Source organism: Chiroxiphia lanceolata, chromosome 1 (genome assembly GCF_009829145.1).
Source record: "Chiroxiphia lanceolata isolate bChiLan1 chromosome 1, bChiLan1.pri, whole genome shotgun sequence".
NCBI lineage: Eukaryota > Metazoa > Chordata > Aves > Passeriformes > Pipridae > Chiroxiphia > Chiroxiphia lanceolata.
The window spans coordinates 36,673,597-36,691,972 of record NC_045637.1 but is presented as its reverse complement, the minus strand read 5'-3'; the positions used below and the strand labels follow the sequence as shown (position 1 = coordinate 36,691,972).

Sequence of the window (18,376 nt, the reverse complement as noted above, 5' to 3'; positions counted from 1 at the left end):
CTTCATGAAAGCCTTCAGAGCCCAACCCAGAGACAAGCACACCATCGCTGTGCCCATCAGAGCAGGGGTGAAGACAGGAGGGCTGATAGCATTGTTTCTGCCCCTCCCCAGGTTTGTTTGTCAGAATCCAGTCTAAAGTATCAGTTGTCCTTTTTTTCTGATTGAACTTCTGGGCACACAAGCAAGTTATCATGAGGCAGAGCACAAACCACAATAACTCCTTGAGTACCCACTGGTCCTAGTTGAAGCTCCTGATCCCACAATGCTTAGGGAGTTATTTAGCAAACCCACATTTAGTATAGGATGAGGGTCTGTAGCTACAGGATGTAAACACAGAACTGAAAGGATTCAAATGCTTAAATGGTCTTTCCTACAATTTATTTTACTTTGCAGTCTATTCGCCTTCTGCTAAGGGCATTAGGATTTTTGCAGCTGCTATTGCTGCTGTCGTTCTTCTTGTCAAAATACCTTCAACCTCGATGCACATGCCTCTTCTGCTCAGTTTGTGCCGTGGTCTGACTTAACTCCAAAGGAAGGGTCCTAGGCTCCAGGCTCTTCTCTCTGCTAACTAAAAGCCAGTAACACATTTAAGTGCTTCAAAAGCAAACTCTGTCATTTGTAAGGTTTGCTGCTGTCTGCCTTCCTTTCCCCTGCCACCCACTGTCTGGAAACACAGAGTTTAAACTTCTGCAGTTGCCTTGGGAAGAGTTTCAGCTCTGATGTAGATTTTAACCAGTTTTCTGTCTGACTCAAGGTCCTGGCTTTGCCAAGGCTGTCGTATCCCATGACATAACCACGTGAGGGGGCTGGCAGAGCTCTGTTCCTCTCGGGGCCTAGGTCCAACTGCTCCTTGTACCATCCACTGGGAACCGCTGTGCAGGACAACCACAGGCTCCCATAGGTTTGTGCCAGAGCCTTTAAATACATATTCCCTTTCAGAAGAGGCATGGATTTTGGATGGAGTGCTTTGTGTACAGACAGGAGGGCAGGGCAAAATAGGTTAAAGGGCTCAGAAATATTCAGAAATAAAGAATGAGGTATATTTGATGTGTGTCTAATGGCCATTTCTAAAAAAGCCCTATCTGGGGTGAATTTCTTGATGAGTAAATTCAGGAAAGGCAGGGCACAGTTTCTTGGACTCCTGGCCCAAATGCCCTACTCACAGAGCAAAGCGTAGCCATCTCTCCTTGCTGAAGGCCGTCGGATGAGGATGTTGAGTATGGACACCTGAGCAAAGATCCTCCCTTGGTCCATCCTAGAACCAATTAAATAATGGACAGATCACAAATCCAATAAAATACACTTTATATTAAGGAAATGCTATCAGAGCATTAACTGAAAGGCATTGAGATTAGCAGAGTTACCAGAAAGGCTTGAGAAATGTATATTTTACAGAGAAAAAATAAAGTGCCTTGGGGTAAGATTCTGATGTGGTTCCCCCAGGGTCATTTGCACATCCCACAGCCCTACCCTGAGACTGCACCAGTGCCATCAAGTTCAGCGGCTGGCACCGGCTGAACAAGCACTGTTTGTGCCAGTTTCCTGGGGGGAGTGATTGATTAGAGCTGGTTGAGCTTGCTCTGTCCAGAGCAGGTGTGGAGCAAATTTGCCTTGACTCAGTCAATTAACTTTATCAGAGAATCAGAATCGACACTGTGAATATGATAACAATGTGTTGCAGGGTCCACGCTTCTTACTGTGCCTGGTCTTACACTGATGGCATAATTCTGAATTTATCACCAAAAATGGTGCCCAAGTCTTGTGGTGTATGAACACTTGGGTACAGATTCTTCCCATGCATGAGCTTCTGCTATTACACTGGGAAATTCCTGCATAATTTCCTATGGTCACAGTTAAAAGAGAGAGGCAGGGAAAATCCCACACTCTGTTTGGTAATCTAAAAAATGTGTCTCAGGGAACCTTTGACTGTTCCAACATGCCAGTGTTGTCTGAGTCCGATGGCCAATCAGACTGGTATAAGGTTGACCTCAGTGAACTCACCTCTTAGAAAAACTGCATGGCATTCTTCACTAAGTTCTTCAATTCAGGGTTATTGACAAGAAGTAAGGAACCAACTACATTAAAAAGTGCTTCTTTCCTGTGTTAACGTGGTCTGATGTTACATGCAGGTGTGTATGGGGCCAGGGATGTGAAAAGGCTGCCTATGCCCTTTCCCTGACAGTACCTCAGCTCATGAGTTCATAGATGTAATCTTGCATACTTTGTAGATCAGATGCACCTAGCTTTGCCTCCAGCCTCGCCATTTGTTTTCATGCCCATTTAAACTCAAATAAATCTAGCCATTGTCCAAGCGGTTCACCAGTGAGAGAAATGGAACAATAACGAAGCAAATCAGTTTGAAATATGTTCAAATCTCCATGCAAGCTTGCCTTTTCAAAGATGACTTGTCACCTTGGTGGATTCAGCCTGCAGGTGCACGGAACCCCTTGCTCCAGGAGTCCTCTCCTGGAATAATCAAATCACTCTGCAAAGGAAACATCAGTAAGTCTCTGTGACAGTCTAAGACAGAACTAAGGATGCTAAAAGCTTTTGTCAGCCCTTAGGCATTCTCTGGTCACTCAGTCTTACTCTCAGAAAGGAGGTTGTGTGTAAGCTTTGTGGTACTTGGACTGTTCTTGGCAATGGAGGCTGTGTTGCAAAATACTCTGAAAGCCAAAGTTCCTCACAAAACTGGACTGTATGGGTTTTTTCTCTGTGGGTAGCATTTGGTCTCTGTCCTTATTACACCCTGGTTTCTGGATGAGCTCTGGCAGTGGGTGTGCTAATCCTGGGTTTGAGCAAAGGACCAACTGAGCAACACCAAGGTGCTGTAGGACTCTCCAGATGTCAGAACTCAGCAGCTGGACCTCTCAGGAGTTCAGCGGGGTCTGTACCTCACTTGCTGATGCCTCTCTGCTTTTTCTTTCCTTGTCCTTGAGGTTGTGGTGAGGTAGAGTGCTTTAGCTTGCACCACACAGTCAATGAAAGGCTGGCACCATAGCTGGCAGCATTCTCCTCTCTGGATCGAAAAGCAAGTTCAAATGCCATTGCAATGGTTTGGCTCAAAAATATTGCAAGTGAGTGTCACAGTGCTAATCAGAGCTAGGCACTGCTGCAAGGAGCTTTCCTCTTGGTTATGATCGTTGCTGTCATTAAATAGTCCTGTCACTTTTAAAATTAAACAAGGTCATATGTGTATCAAGCAAGCAAGAAAGACAGCAAGCAGAAGTAAGGAAGTAAGAGAAAGAAAAAGAAGTAATAAAGAAAAAGAGAGAAAGACAGAGAGGAAACCAGAAAGCCAGACAACCAGTTGACCAGAGAGAAGGAGAAAAAGAGAGGAGGAGAGAGAGAGACAGAGAGAAAGAGAGAAAGAAAGAGAGAAAGGAAGGAAGGAAGAAATGTTACTTCCCCCTTTTTATTACATGTTGTTTCCCCAGAGCCAGTCTATAGTCAATACTGTATTGTACTCCAGTGAAGGCAAATAGAAATAATAGCTACGAGAAAAAATGTGATCTAAAAATGGGAAAAGTTCTCCTACCTTGTATTATGTGCAATTCCAGGCACTGTAACAGTGAAACATGAGCTGATATCTCGGCTTCTGTGAACATGCTATGTTTTAGAGGATGTTACTCTCAGAGCTTCTAAACTTTGTGACATAAACAGCAAACCTAATTCTGAAAAAAGCACCTACCACACCTGATTACCATAACCAGGAGCACACACGCTTAAATCAAAAGTCAGTTGAGTTGGAAAAGGTTTAAGTTTTTTCAATAAATTACTTTTATAATGACTATAAAAGTTATATAGTACACAGAGACTTGCTAGAGGTAGATACTTTACTGTGCCTGAATTGCTGGGAATACTTCCTAGGACATAAAGCTGACAATCAGACATCTGAGTGTGTTTGAAAAACATCATCTACCAAAAGATTAAAGTATGAATTTAGCAAAGTAATCCAGGAAGGAAATTCTTTGTTCTTTCTTGTTACTTATCATGGCAACTGAAGGGATGTAATGGGAAATGACCTTGCTCTTTACTTACTGAAATAAGCTGAAATATAGGAATAGTTTGAGAACAAAATTATTTTTCACTGTTAAATATGTGGATTTTGACTCTTACTGAACTGCATTTCAGCACATTTTTTTATTTTATGCCCATGATAAGTTATTAAACATATAAAATTGCCTTATTTATAGCATATAACAGCATTGCAAATGATAGTGCCTCCATTTTTCAATGTAGCAGCTACTTAGATGTGTATAGATTCTAAATGATCTTTTAATTACAAAGGGAAGAAGGGAGGATAGGAATAAAAGAGATTTGTTATTCTACAAAGAAGAAAACAAAAGGAGCAATGATTCCAAATTAGCAAAAGTACTAAATTGCAATTTTTGTGAAAAATAAAGTACAATTAGAAAAAACAACCTTGTAGTTAGGATTGTTGAGAGAAGGTCATAAGGAAGGTTGTGAGAGGGAAAACTAAGGATGTGAAACTGAGCGTATCCCTGTGATGTGCAGCAAGGGAAGAAAGGGAATTAACTAAGGAACTTATCCAAAATACTGACAATATTTTAAAGTGTTCCTGGAGAATTAGTGAGCTCTAAGGTATCTGAAAAGAAAGGGGAGCATGTTACTGGTCTTCAAAAATTGCATGGGTAAAGGAAGAGAAAAAGTGAACCTGTCATCTACCATCTGGTAAGCCTAACTTCAGGCTGCAGTAATATAGTGGAAAAAATATTAAAAGGTAAAAATCTTAAGCACCTAGGGGAGAATGGATCCAGAACCAACAAACAGCATGGATTTATAAGGAATGGAAGGAAGGTACGCAAAAGTATTTTTTTCTTCCTATAATTGCAAAGTGGTGACTGAAGGGAATACAGTAGGTATAATATACAGGCCTACTAACATATAGATTTTTATCTATGGGCTTCAGTAAATTAAATAGGATCTAGCAGTGTGACCAAAAAAAAAATCCAATGCAATTTTTTGGCTTCTAACACAGAGGCATTGTGTCATGTACCTGGGAAGTGATAGATGTCTCTCTGAGTATACAATACTGATGAGATAGCACCTCAACTACTGCTTTCAGATTTAAGTACTTTCAGTACCAATAAAAGTGAACTGGATGGAGTTCAAGAAGCATGGAAGAAAAAGTAAAGGCCTATAGAAACTGTTTGACAATGAAATATTAACTGAAAATAGATATCTATAGCCTGGCCAAACAAGGGTGGGAAGAATAAGCTCAGTGCCATGTTCCTTACAGTGGAAAGTTTCCAGCATAAAAAAAAATAGGGTCAGGAGTGAAAGTGAAAACTGGACAGGGAGTAAATATTAACTGTACAGAGCCAGAGCTCTGGGTTCTGCTGCTTCTGAGACCCACCCAGACATTCCTTGGGGTGTGTTTGAAAGGAGTGGAAAGAATGAGGACTTACTATGAGAGCTGAAAACAAGAACAGAGTACTCAGACAGAGCTATGTGAGGCAGAGTTCAGGCCGAAGTAGAAAAGCAAGCATAACTGGCAGCTCTGTCAATGCAGGGAATGGGTTGCTAAGGGGAGCTACAGCAGTAACCCTGGTTTGGCCAAAGCAGAAGTGCACACACATGGGGAAACATATGCATGAGGAGAGAAATGTCTTGGAGGGCCTAAAGAGGCTTCTCTGGGGACAGGTCAGAAAGGAATTCTTTCTCCACAAACCTCAGTGTATTGATGAGTTTGTCACTACCTATACACTCTGTGTTGTCTCTGCAACTGGAATAGCATCAGGTTCTTCCATCCTTAATGTGTTTCAAGTGCATATATATTCACTAGTGTGTCTCTGTAATGGAATAGATAACACCTGCTGAGAGCCTCCTGACTCTTGCCCATGCACAGACATCAATCCACCTGCTTCAGCTCCAAAAGGGATATCAAAGGAATTATTAATCTCCCCATATCAAAACACACTGAAGGGGTGTTTTACATTGCCATGTAATTTCTTTTTACATTTTCATGTAGTTTTCTATGGCTCCAACCCCACGTCGGCCTTTCCCTCCACCGCCGCCACCAGCCCCGCCGCCTCCGAGGCGTGCCATGCACTTCTCCCACTGCCCAGGAGATGGTGCTGTGGATTTTGGATCGGGAGCGCAGAGACAGGGACGGGGACTGGGGCCGGTAGGTGCCCGCGGAGCCCGAAGTGGACCCCCTAGACACCCAGCCGGACTCCATGGGGATTCTCAGGTGCCCTTGGCCTCTCTACAGTCCTCCAGAATTTGCCTTCCATCTCCAGCGGTCCCTCCAGAGGCGCAGGGCTAGGGTATCTTGGTAGCATCCCTCACCCCAAGAAGCCTCAACTCTGCTGCGCTGTGAGTCAAGTCCATCAATGCCGTTTTTCTCCTCCTGCTAAGGACCTGAAATGGAGGGAGTGTTTACCTCCGTTTTGCAGCCCCCTGCCACAGAAATATCCCCCCATCCCGGCTGCACACACGCACCCGCCACGTCCCACCGCCCTGCCCCCTCCCCCTGGCACCGGGGAGCAGGATGATGTGCCGGGCATCCCGAGAGCATTTCCCCTTCTCCTCCCCTACAGGCCTCTTCCCCGCGGCCTCGAGTCCCCGGCGGGCTGCCGGGCCCCTGCCTGCTGCCGGGAACAGCTCCCAGGCTGGGAGTTCACCGGCCTCTGAGGCTGCCTCTAGGCAGACAGGCATCTCCGAGGATGTTTGCACTGGAAGCGAATGCAATGAGGGCGTAATTTTTTTTTTATTTTAACTGTATTTTCTTCACCTTGAACTTACATAAAGTTTGTCTCATGGGGAAGACTGCACAGGAGCAGTTGCGGCGAACGAAAGCGCTCTCCGACGCTTGACTTAGCGCTGGAAAAGACGGGCTGACCCCGCTGCATGGGGCGCTCGGCGCCCGCCTCTGCTCTCCCCCTGGCTCTGCATGTCGGAGGCAGGACAGACTTGGGGCTGAGCCACTAGAATAAAGACCGGGAAGTTATGGGAGATCCCAAGCCCTCCGCTTGCTGCGGTGCCGTCCTGCCGCAGCGGGCACACGCCGTGCCTCCCCCCAGAGATGGCAGGGAGAGGCTGACTTCACCTGACTAAAATCTGTCTGCATTCAGCTCCTGAGCGTCTTAAGGGAAAATTTGGAAAGTGTCTTTAATCTCACAGGCTTTTCAGCAAACCCAGACCTGGGGAGAGGGAAAGGGAGGTTTAACTTCTCTCACAGGTGGGGAGCAGAACAAAGTAACTCTCGAGCAGATCTTGCTAAAGACGCCGCGGAAAATCAGCAATCGCCGTGCTGTCCGCTGTCATCTGTATCCTTCCAGCACCCTTTCCCCCCTTCCCCTGTCTCCCGCACCACACGGGACGGCCCGTGCCCGACCGCTCACAGCGGAGCCTGGGGGATGCTCCGAGCCGGCGCAGTCCTTCTGCGGCTCGACTCCGGGCTGCTCATTTCCCGCAATAATGACCCAAGTGCGGAGGAGCCAGTGGCGGAGGGCTGCGGTACAATTAAACCAGGTAACGAGACGCTGGGCAGATGTGTTTTCATTGCCCTGTAAGATAAACGCAGTGTTAAATGCCTGACAACTTCCCAGAAGCAATCAGCAAAAGTTTACGAGTGCATAAACCTCAAAGACCATTCCTCGGTATTTTTATAAGCTCCGCATTTAAAGCGTCTATAAATTCCTCTGCCTGCTTCCAAACTAAAGTTCTCGTAGACTATTAAATGGGCACTTCTTCGGGAGGGGGGGAGAGATAGATCACAACAGGCGGCTCCGGGAGAGGCAAGAGGGTCTCTCTTTTACTCTACTCCACTTTGCTCTCCCTACGCCCTCCCAAACCCCAGACAAGCTAAAGTTTGTAAGAAAGTTTGCATCATTAGAGCACAAGTCACAGATGAACGCATCGCCAAGATGACTGGGATACATCCCTGTCTCCATAACAGGGGCAGACCCAGAAAGAAAGGGAAAGGAAAGGGTGAACAGAAAAGAAAAAGCGACGTGGTTGAAAGGACGGGCTGAAGTAGGGGCAAGCATACAAACAGATCCAGGGGCAGATCATGCAGACTGACCGGTGGACAGGGAGAACAGGAAAGGCTTTGACGAAGAGAGAAATTTCAGATGCAGAGGGCAAATCTCAGCGAATGCAGCCGAAGACGAGACGAGGTTGCCGCGGAGGTCGCCGTGGTGCCCTTGTCCCCCCGCCCCGACGGTGCGGCCCGGCAGCACCCCTCGCCCTTCGGAGCAACTGCGGCGGCCGCAGTCCCGGAGCAACCAGCCCTGCCGCCTGCGGAGTGGCGGTGTACGCCGTCCCCAAAGTTGCACAGGAAGACAGGGGAGATAGCGCTACTGAACCCACAGATCAGTGGGAGAGATCGGGCCGGAGACCTCTGTCTACGAAGAAATAAGCTGAGGGGAATGAAATGTTCCCACTAGCCATCAAATTATAATAACAGTATTCGTCATCCTTAAGTGACCACATGAGTTTTACAAGTTGGATATTAAACAGATTATACAATAATAATAAAACCCCCAAACCTCTGTTGAGAATATAAAGCACTTTGTTTATGATCCCGGGGAAAATGAAGTTGCTAATTGAAAAACAATAAACCTAAAATGCCTTTGGATTAATAATGATAGAGGTTAACGGTGGCATCCATCCCTTGGAAAGGGGGAGGGGAGCAAGGCGCTCGGTGACTGTGCGCTTGGACGGCGACCAGGGACAAGCGCAGCAGCCAAATGGGGTTGGGGGGTGAGACCCCCCCCCCCCTCTTCTGAGGGCTCGGCTTGTATGTTCGCCTCTGATCCGGAGACACGAGGTGAGGAAGGTCTGTATTGTAGTCATGTCCTGGCTAGATGAAATCTCAGTCAATTACTCTGAAATCTGCAGCTTGGCTTCTTTTCATTCTTTCCAGGTGAAAATTCAAACGTTTTCTGTTGTCGCCTGGCCCTTTCTTTCCTGAAACAAGGCACCCAACTGTTCTGATATTACCATTCAAAAACGGGTTCTGTGGCAAACCTCATTTGTGAATCTATTACAGAGATTAATAGATTATTTCTCCTTTTTCAACTAATTCTCAGTGGGGAAATTTAACCATATGGTAAGGAGAGAATTAGAATTTCATCACATTAGAGCAAAATGTAATGAAAAGAGTCCAACACCTGGGGCCAACTCCGAAAGACACAATTAAAAGGTTTTTAATGAAACCAGAGAAACAAAAAAATTTCATAGCCTTCAGTAATCCTGCCACATAAGAATGATTTGGAAGTGTTGGGAAATATTGTTTTTACTGATGTCATTAGAATGAAAACCTGCCACTAAATACTCTGAGTGCTAGCAGTAAGGAGAGAGCGAGCTGCTAGTCTCAAGCATCAGAGGAGCAGTCGGACAAAATTCGGACCGACTCTAGGGTTTCCACTGCAGCTTCTGGGAGAGGGCAGAGGAGCGTGTGCCCGGCTCAGAGGAGAAGCCCCGGCAGTGGAGCAGAGGGCCAGGGCAACCGGATAGCTGGGGACGCCTCGCCCTGGCACCGTCGGCAGCATCCCGGCGTTGGGAAGAAGAACAGGGTGCTCCCGCCGAGCTGGGCTCGCTGGAGGGAGGCAGGAGGGCACGGAGCTGCAAAGAGTTGGTCAGTCACAATTAAAAATAAATTAAAAAAAACTTTGGTGGATTTTGCCCTTTTCTCGCCCCGCCCCCTCTCCTCTCCAGATCCGTTCATTTTCAAGGTAACTGATGGGGCTTTATGTTTTTTATAGGGACACGGGGGATAATCACTCGCAAGCAGCAATCTGCTACTTGGAAAGGGATAAGGAAAGGAGGAGGGGAACCTCCCCGTAGTTTGGTCTCCGTTTGGTGGAGGGGGGTGGGGGAAAGAGGGAGGACTGGGGACCACCTCCCAAGGAAGCAAGGTGGACTTTGGCGGTAGGCAGAAGTGGGCACGACGGCTGGGGTTGCTCCTGGGGTTTTAATTTTTTTTTTTTTTTATTTCCCAGGCGATGCTTTTCGGAAAGACGGGTGGGGGTGGGAGGGAACTATAAGTTAATGTAAATGCAGGGGGTGGGTGGGCTGGGGGGGAGAGGGTGTCACTCCTGACTCCACAGCTAAGTTAGCAGAAGTCTGCTGGCAGCACTCGGAAGGAGAAGTGTTGAAGTGGGCTTTTCTGCAGTGCAGGACTGTAATTTGCTGAAGGAGGCAAAGAACATCCTTCGATCTAAGTAGGGCTTTTAGTGTGCTCATTGATGAGTGAAAGTCGCCACACATGTCAAGCTAAAGGCAGTTGTTGGGTTACTAACAGGACACAACGTCTTGCAAACATATGCGTTAAGCTGTGTATACAGATGGCAGGGAGAATAATGGAGCAGGCGCCTCTTATAAAGCTCTAGCTGCTGCCTGTCTTCAGACCTGGGAAAAGAAACTATTCAGACTCAGGGCCAGATAGTGCCTGGGATTGTTTGTTACCGTTTTAATCCTATTAATTAAAACGTTAACCTGATTGGGTAGAAAGCTCTGTCCCAACAGGCGAGTCTTCTTCATAATAACCTACTCTCAGAGATAATGATGTAAAAGACTCCCCCGTCTGCGGCGGCTGCTGGTTGATGGGTCCGGAAATCTCTTGAAGGTGAATCCAAGCAAGATAAACGGTGGAAGCGGCTCCACTGGCAGCGCACAATGCCCCAGCGCGGCGGCTGCTGAGGGCGAGCCGGAGCCACAGCCACAGCCCGAGTCACAGCCGGAGCCACAGCCCGAGCCGGAGCCGCCGGAGCCGCAGCCGAAGCCACCGGAGCCGCAGTCCGAGCCGTCGCCGGAGCCAAAGAAGGGACAGCCGCGGCGCCGGGCACGGCGCAGCCCCAGCGGGAGCCGGGAGACGATTTCTGCCAGCGGGACGCCGGGGAGCCGCCTGCCGCGGCGCGGAGCCTTGGAGGAGCGGGCCGGGAGCTGAGGGGGGCGGAGGAGGCGGAGGCGGAGGCGAGCGGGGCGCCGATGGAGCGGGCGCTGGGGCTGCCCGCAGAAGAGGACCTCTTCCACAAGAGCCTCGCCGCCTCGGCCAAGCGCATGGAGTCCGCCTTCCGCTCACCCCCGGGGCTCGACCTCTCCCACCCCCGCGACCGCCAGCCCTCGCCGCTCGCCTGCTACGAGGCGTCGGAGCCCGAGGCGCTGCTGCAGCCCGGCGTCGGCGGCGACCCGCTGGCGCTACCGCCGGGCTCCGTCTGCGTCAAGTACGGCGAGAGCGCCAGCCGCAGCTCGGTGGCCGAGAGCAGCGGCGGCGAGCAGAGCCCCGACGACGACAGCGACGGCCGCTGCGAGCTGGTGCTGCGCGGCGCCGGGGGGGACCCGCGCGTCGCCTCGCCGGCGGCGGGCGGCGGCGGAGGGGGGGGTGGGGGGCTGAAGGCGGCCGAGGGCAGCTGCTCCAACACCCACGGGCACGGCGGCAGCAAGAAGTCCAAGGAGCAGAAGGCGCTGCGGCTCAACATCAACGCGCGGGAGCGGCGGCGGATGCACGACCTGAACGACGCGCTGGACGAGCTGCGGGCGGTCATCCCCTACGCGCACAGCCCCTCGGTGCGGAAGCTCTCCAAGATCGCCACGCTCCTCCTGGCCAAGAACTACATCCTGATGCAGGCGCAGGCCCTGGAGGAGATGCGGCGCCTGGTGGCTTATCTCAACCAGGGCCAGGCCATCTCGGCCGCCTCCCTGCCCAGCTCCGCCGCGGCGGCGGCGGCAGCGGCGGCGGCGCTGCACCCCGCCCTCGGCGCCTACGAGCAGGCGGCCGGTTACCCCTTCAGCGCCGGGCTGCCTCCCGCCACCTCCTGCCCGGAGAAATGTGCCATTTTCAACAGCGTCTCCTCCAGCCTCTGCAAACAGTGCACGGAGAAGCCTTAAGCGCCGCCGCCGTGGTCGCCCCCCGCCGCCGCCGCGGCCCCGGGGAGCGACGATTGCCGGCGGCCCGGTCCCGGGCTGGGGGGCGCGGAGGCGGCGGAGGGACTGACCGCTGCCCGGCCCCCGCCGCTCTCCGCCTGGACTCGCCTCGCTCGTCTCCTGGGGTGCCGCCGGGATGGGACCGCGACGGGAGCCAGCGTGCGTGCGGCGGTGGGGAGGGGGCGAGGGGCCGGGGGTGCCGCGGGGAGGAAGGAAGGCCCGGCCCAGGGGTCGCCGGGGGGTTCGCTGCGCGTCCGGACAAAGGAGCGGCCGGGAAATAGCAGGCCGGGCTAGGAGCCGGGGCTATCGCCGGGGACAAATCAGAGAGGGCACTTGAACATAGATTTTTTTTTTTAATTAATTATTATTAGCAGTATTATTAATATTATTCTGAGCCAGGAAACAAACAAACTTGAAATGTAAACTTATTATTTAAGTGACTTACAGAAACAAAGAGACTGGACCATTGCTATGGAAGACTTCGTATTTTTTATCGTCTCTAAACTTTGATCCTGTGAAAATGCGCAAAGTTTGGTGAGAGTGATTTAAAATTGAGAGAGTTAAAAAAAAAAAAGACAAAAAAATAACCGATCAAAACCCCTACTCCGTGTGGCTGAAAGTATCGCATTTTTAAAAGAAATATTTATGTGCACCTTGTTTCTTTCCAGTTTGCAATGATGTATAAACAAGACATGCTATTTATTTGTTATTCTTTAAATGACCCTTCCACGCCAACAATATTTATCATGTGTTAAGGTCACGGGTCTTATGTGCAGTTACTTTAAATGCTTCTAAAATTCTGTTATGGATTAACTTCAGCTGTGTGCCAAGTGTTTAAAACATTTATTTGCCAACAACGTATAAGCAGAAATGTTGATGTATCCGAGCTGCTTAGGTTTATGAAAGGTCATCTGGATTTTAAGTTGCATCATCCCTGTATTTAAATTGAGCTTTAATAAATTGCTTCAGTCCAAAAATTAGAGGAAAAGTGTATTCTTAATTGCTCAACCAACTGATTTTTGAAAGGGTATTCTTTGCATTTATAACAGGTAATAGCTATTTACTTTTACAAGGCATCAGAGCAATAGCTGCTACAAGAACACTTGCCAAGCCAGTGTTTTCCCAGGCGCTGTTTTCAAGGGTATAATTTAAACCGCTTTTAATGTGTATGTAAATTATTCTGACTGTGGATGATTATTTAAGTTAAAATACTCTAAAAGACTTTAGGCTGACTTACAGAACGCGTGGAATTCTTCTCTTTTCTTTTTCCGTGGGGATGGGGGGGTGGGGTGGTTTTCTTTTTTTAAGGAAAAATGAGAGATGAAAAGCAAGAAGTAGCTATTTACCCAAAGTGAGCCTTCAGTTTAGTTTGCATGGCTGGGTGGCTGTCTCTCTGCCATTTGTAAATTAAGATTTTTTTTTTTTCCTTTTTTTTTCTTCTTTTCAAAAACGAGTCCTGCTATTTTCCACTACTTGCAGATAATACAAATTCGGACTGTCAGGTTGGATGGCAAAATAGGAGCCATGATGGATCTGTTGGCAGGTCACGGATGTGTAAAGAGTGATATATATTAAATAGGTCAATCAGATTATGACAGCAATGTACGATCGTTTGTATGTGTATCTATGTCGGAAAGAATCTTTATTAAAATATTTTGAACAAACGCTTTCATTATGCTGTGCTTTGTTAAGCATATATCTCCAGAATTAAGGAGATGGAGAGAGGGGGTGGGTAGTTTCCTTTCCTTTGCCTTTCTCTGAATGCGCCTCAAAACCGCCCCCCCTCCCGGCACCCCACTACCGGCTCAGGGTATCCCAGGCAGAGGGGCGACAAGTTCCTGCCTGCGCTGCGTTTCTGCCGCGCCCGTGCCGGGCGGACCCCGGCGTTGCGGGGCAGCCGTGGGGCAGCGCCGGGCCCTGCCCGCCCGTTCTGCGGCTCCACTCACGCCCCGAACAGTGGGGCTGGATGCGCCCCGGGGTAAGCTGCAGGACCGCCCTCCCGCCTCCTCCCTACCCCCCAACTTTTGGATCCGCCCCTCCCCTCGTGGATCATCCGCCTTGCCCCAAACTCGAGGGCAGGGAGAGCGTGCTGACCCCCAAAGCTGCCCGCCCGGCGCTGAGCCCGGGCCGGGAGTCCCAGCCCTGCGTGTCCCCCCTCCCTCGGGCGGGCCTGGCCGGCGCCGGGTGTCCGCGGAGCCGCCTCTCCCAACGGCAGCACCACAGGCGGGGGAAGGGGATAAATATTTTCTGCTCCACTTCCCATCAAAAAAGATTAATCAGAACCTGTAACTTTTCAGGAAACATAACTGTAAAGTGCCACGGAGCTGTGGGAAGGCAGCCCAGAGAGGGTGGGCAGATCAGCCCCCAGGCGCAAGGAGAAGCGTCTCTCAGCATTTACTAGACAAAGGCTGGGTGCGTCTAATTATGATTATTAAAACAATTTCCATGACGATGTCTAATATTATGTTAATTTGAAAACAACTGTATATGAAAACTGTCGACTATAATACCTAAATTCATTTAATGAAACACATCGTTAAGGCAATTAAACCTCCTGGATGTGATTAAGGAACATAATTACGACACTGTTCTGCGCCATAATTGGGTGTCTTTAATCAAGGGGTAAAGTGATCAGCAACACAGCCATTAGTTTGTATTGTTCTGTCTCTGCTGTCCATCATTCTGATTAGGAATTAACCACCGCCACCAGCTTGGCGTGGTGCGTGCCTGTGTGTTTGTGCCTCTGTGTGTGTGCGTGTGTGTGTCCGCGTGAGTGTGTGTTCGTGCACATAACATCGCAGGACACATTTGCTGCAATATTTACCGCTTACTGTCTCTGGCTATCGAGTGGGCTTTCTTCCCGGGAGGTTCCCCTGGAAGGCGCGGGCGCTGCTTGACTTTGCCCGGCCGTGGGGTGGGGGGAAGACAAGCCAGGTCCCAGCAAACTCTTGGAGCGACCGGGACCTGGGCTGTTGGGAAGGCAAGGGGCTGGAGGAGGCCCACGCCCTGCCTCCCGGCTCCCGTGGGCAGGGTCCGAAGTGTGCGGGCCGCGCCTGGAATGCTCCCCGCCGGCTCTGGGGAGCGAGGGCGGCCGCTGCCGCCTGTGGCACATGGAGCGGTTTCTCCCTTCACCACTCTCTCGTCTGTCACTGCTTCGGAGCGACGGGACAGCGGAATGAAAACTCTGGCTACCACTGCCGCCCGACTTTGGGCTCCCTTACTTCGTCTTCGATTCCTTCGAAGGGGGGCGAGGGGTCTGTGCCAGCTAGAGGTGCTGCCACTTCTGGCTCCACTCTCCTGTCTCCCTGTACCGAGCATCATAGCTGGGAAGCGGCGCGAAGCCACTGGGCCAGTCCCTGGGAAGGTCTTGCCAAGGCGAGCGTCGTGTATGTCGGGGCTGAGGGGAGGAGAGAAGCTCCCCCGCCCCCCTTAAATCTTGACAGAGGACTTAGCCAGAAATGAACATGTCCCCTTTCAAAAGAGCTTCTTCCCGGTTTCCAACCGCCCCACCGAACCGGGATCTACCCCAGCCTCACCCGGAGCTCCCTCTGCCCCCGCCGCCCAGCCCGGCTCCCTTCCGCGGCCCCTTACCCCAGCTCGGAGCCTGAGATTGTCCCAGCATGAGTGACATTGGCTTTCCTAATGTAATGACTTATGAAAGATATAATCATGTGTTAAATTGAATCCTCCGCTTAACTGTTAATGGTGTGCTCTGGGCACATTTACGTATTAGATGCTATGGTAACTAATTACCACTAGAAGAAGGGATAATACACTTTCCAGACTTTGACAAATAATTATGAGTGTTCACATCCCTGCTAGCAGCAGTTGCAGCGGATCTGCTGGAATGAGTAAGTGAATAAATGAATGGGTAAGTGAACTTGTGTGCATGGAGCGAACTAGATAATGAATAGTGGTCAAGTGAGTTTTCTTATTAAAACCTTTAATGAAAATGTGATTTAGGGTGGAAGGGGGGGAAAAAAGTGCGACGCTGCCTCTAAACGTAATTAAATCGCGTAATATAAACATCAGAAACATAAATAAGTTTGCTTTTAATTAAAAAGCAGCAGTCAAAGGAAATTATCCACGTGCTTGGAAACTTTACAGCAATTAACACCTTTTTTTTTTTTTTTCGTGGTGGTGGCGGAGGGGAGTTGTTGGGGGGTTAAATAGACGAGCCAGGACTGTATGACTCCCTCCAGTATCATTTGTAACTGTGATCGCACCGCCACTGCCCACAGGCCGGGAGGGATCCTGAGGCTGTAAGCAAACGGCGAAACAGGTCCTTACCGGAGCGGGACAAAACTTTGGGGAAGTCGCTCTGGGCTGCGCGCCTGCCCCGGCCCCCGCCGCCCTCCCGCTCCGCGGGGTCGCTGCTGCCCGTCGGGGCTCGTCCGGTATCTGGGAAGGTTCCGGCACTAAAGGAGCCTATCAGAGGCGTCACTGAGGTTCTCTGTGGAGTATTGCTCTTGGCTGAGGCAGGCGCCGCAGGGGTTAAGCCGCTTGTGCCCGCCGCTCCGGGGCCATCCTGTCGGGGCAGGGGCTAAGGTGGAACCCGCTACCGGGAGCGGGAGACGGCGTGGCTGCCCCGGCCCCCCGGCCCGACTCTGGAGCTCCTACCAGCCAAATACGTCGCAGAAGGGACATCTGCTAAATGAGCAAAGAGTTGAAGCCAGCCCCATTTCCCCGGGGTCACCCATCAGCTCGGTGTCACCCAGCCCGCCCCCCGCATATCCCCGAAGCGCTCCGGAGGGGAATCTGCTCTGGTTCGGTTGGTTCTCCAGCCTCAGGAAGGGTTAAATCTTTCCCCAAGCCCCTAGTTGCCCTTGTCCTCTCAACCTGATTCAGAGACGTGTAATAAAATAGGAAGCAAATTTATGGTCTGTTTCAAGCACTTTACTGCTGTATTTTTAAATTCATATATGCAGACATAAGAACTATGATCTGTGAATAATTTGAAATGCTATAGGAAAATGATGTATTTTAGATCAAACATAACCGTTTTCTTACATAATTGTCTTGGATTAAAATAAAAAATAAAGATACTTTTCGAACAGAGACAAAGCTGAAAATCTAATGATCGCCATAAACTGCTAGACAGCCATAAATTAACGTCTTCATCAAACACTGAAGGGATCAGTGCTTATCTAAATCAACAATTATTTCTTCCGAGAAGTTGCAGAACAGATTGCCCCTCTAATACTGTTTTTAAATACTCATAATTGAGGATTACAGGCAAACAATCGCCTTTCCAAAGTAAACCTCCTCTCCATCAGCCGAAGCCCTCCAAACTCACCGAACACCCAGACCGCTTCCCAGGAACCTCCTCGGGGTCCCGTCCCCTTGCACCACTGCAGCATCCCTGGAAGCTCGGGTTGCTTTTAGGAAGGGGCGGCAGGAGTCTTTCCTCACCCTCCCTCTCCCCTGATTTTGTCGGGGGCCAGTGGAGGCAGGAGCGGAGCGCAGGGAGCCCAAGCGGCGCCGGGAGCCCGGCGGGCAGCGGGCGGGGAGTCGGGCGGGCGAGGGTGCGGGTTCTTGACGCCGTCGCGGGCTGGGGGCATCCCGTAGCGGAGCCATCCCGAAGCGCCGGCATCCCCCCGTGCTTCAACCCCGAGCTCATCTAATGCCCATCCGCTTTGCAGGTTCAAAGCTTCACCGAGGCGGCACTTCTCCCAGCTGCAGCCACCTGCGATGCCGCTTTTGCGAGAAGCTGCTGTAAAGAATTCATTTTTAGAAAGCAACTGAAAGATACGTTGCGAAGAGAGGCGATTCACTGGCTCACAAGACGGAAATTAGACAGGGAAAGACTTGCTGCCTGTAGGAGGTTAGCTAGAGACCAAACTATCTGGAAGAAAGAGGTAGTTGGAAAGATGAGCTGATAGGAAAGAAGTCACTGTCAAAAGTCATCACAGGGTGTTTGCTTACTGACTTTTACTCTCCCTGTAGCCAGAACTCAGACTTTTATTCAACTTTGCCGCACTCATAGCTGCTGGTTTTGGGGAAAAAAACTCCAGCCAACACATCAAAATCGGTTTAACAAACCCTTAAAGATAGAATCCTGCAAGGCTTCTAGCAAGAACAAGTTGAAGCTTAGACTTCTTTTGATTATTTATTTTGGTGTAAATAGTTTTGAAGACAAGCACATTTCTGCTGTTACGAATGATGGACTCACACAACCTCAGTACCCTGAGATCCCAGGCAAGGCTGATGCATAGAATAGGCTACATAGGCACAGTACTGGTTTGTATGAGGATCAAGATCCCACTACAGTTTCTTGGTTTTAAATGAAAATGGGACATTGTCTACTTTTTTTTTTTAATATATGCAGCAACTGTTTCTTCATATTACTATTTATAAACATAGAGAGTAACTTAAAGATCACAATACTTTCATAAGCATAGTTTTAAGGGGTATTTTTATAATGAGATCATTTTTCTGATATGTTGAGGGTATGTGGCCAGGGTATATAGGCTGGTTT

At 49.7% G+C, this 18,376-nt stretch overlaps 1 protein-coding gene and 1 long non-coding RNA gene across 3 annotated transcripts; both read left to right on the top strand.

Moving 5' to 3' along the window:
• Nucleotides 1-10,056: 10,056 nt before the first annotated feature.
• Nucleotides 10,057-13,562, top strand: BHLHE22 (basic helix-loop-helix family member e22). The gene has a single exon (XM_032713776.1). The coding sequence runs from the start codon at nt 10,963-10,965 to the stop codon at nt 11,860-11,862; it is 900 nt and encodes a 299-aa protein (XP_032569667.1). The 5' UTR covers nt 10,057-10,962; the 3' UTR covers nt 11,863-13,562.
• Nucleotides 13,563-15,358: 1,796 nt separating this feature from the next.
• On the top strand, nt 15,359-16,776 carry LOC116791058. 2 transcript variants are annotated; one of them, XR_004358601.1, is made up of 2 exons: nt 15,359-15,749; nt 16,140-16,776. It is a non-coding gene; the product is annotated as an uncharacterized LOC116791058 (long non-coding RNA). The 2 variants fall into 2 exon arrangements; XR_004358600.1 differs by having other exon boundaries at nt 15,359-15,769.
• The last annotated feature ends 1,600 nt before the right edge of the window (nt 16,777-18,376 follow it).

Coding starts and splice junctions, on each gene's coding strand:
- BHLHE22 (XM_032713776.1), top strand. CDS start 10,963: ATGGAGCGGGCGCTGGGGCTGCCCGCAGAAGAGGACCTCTTCCACAAG.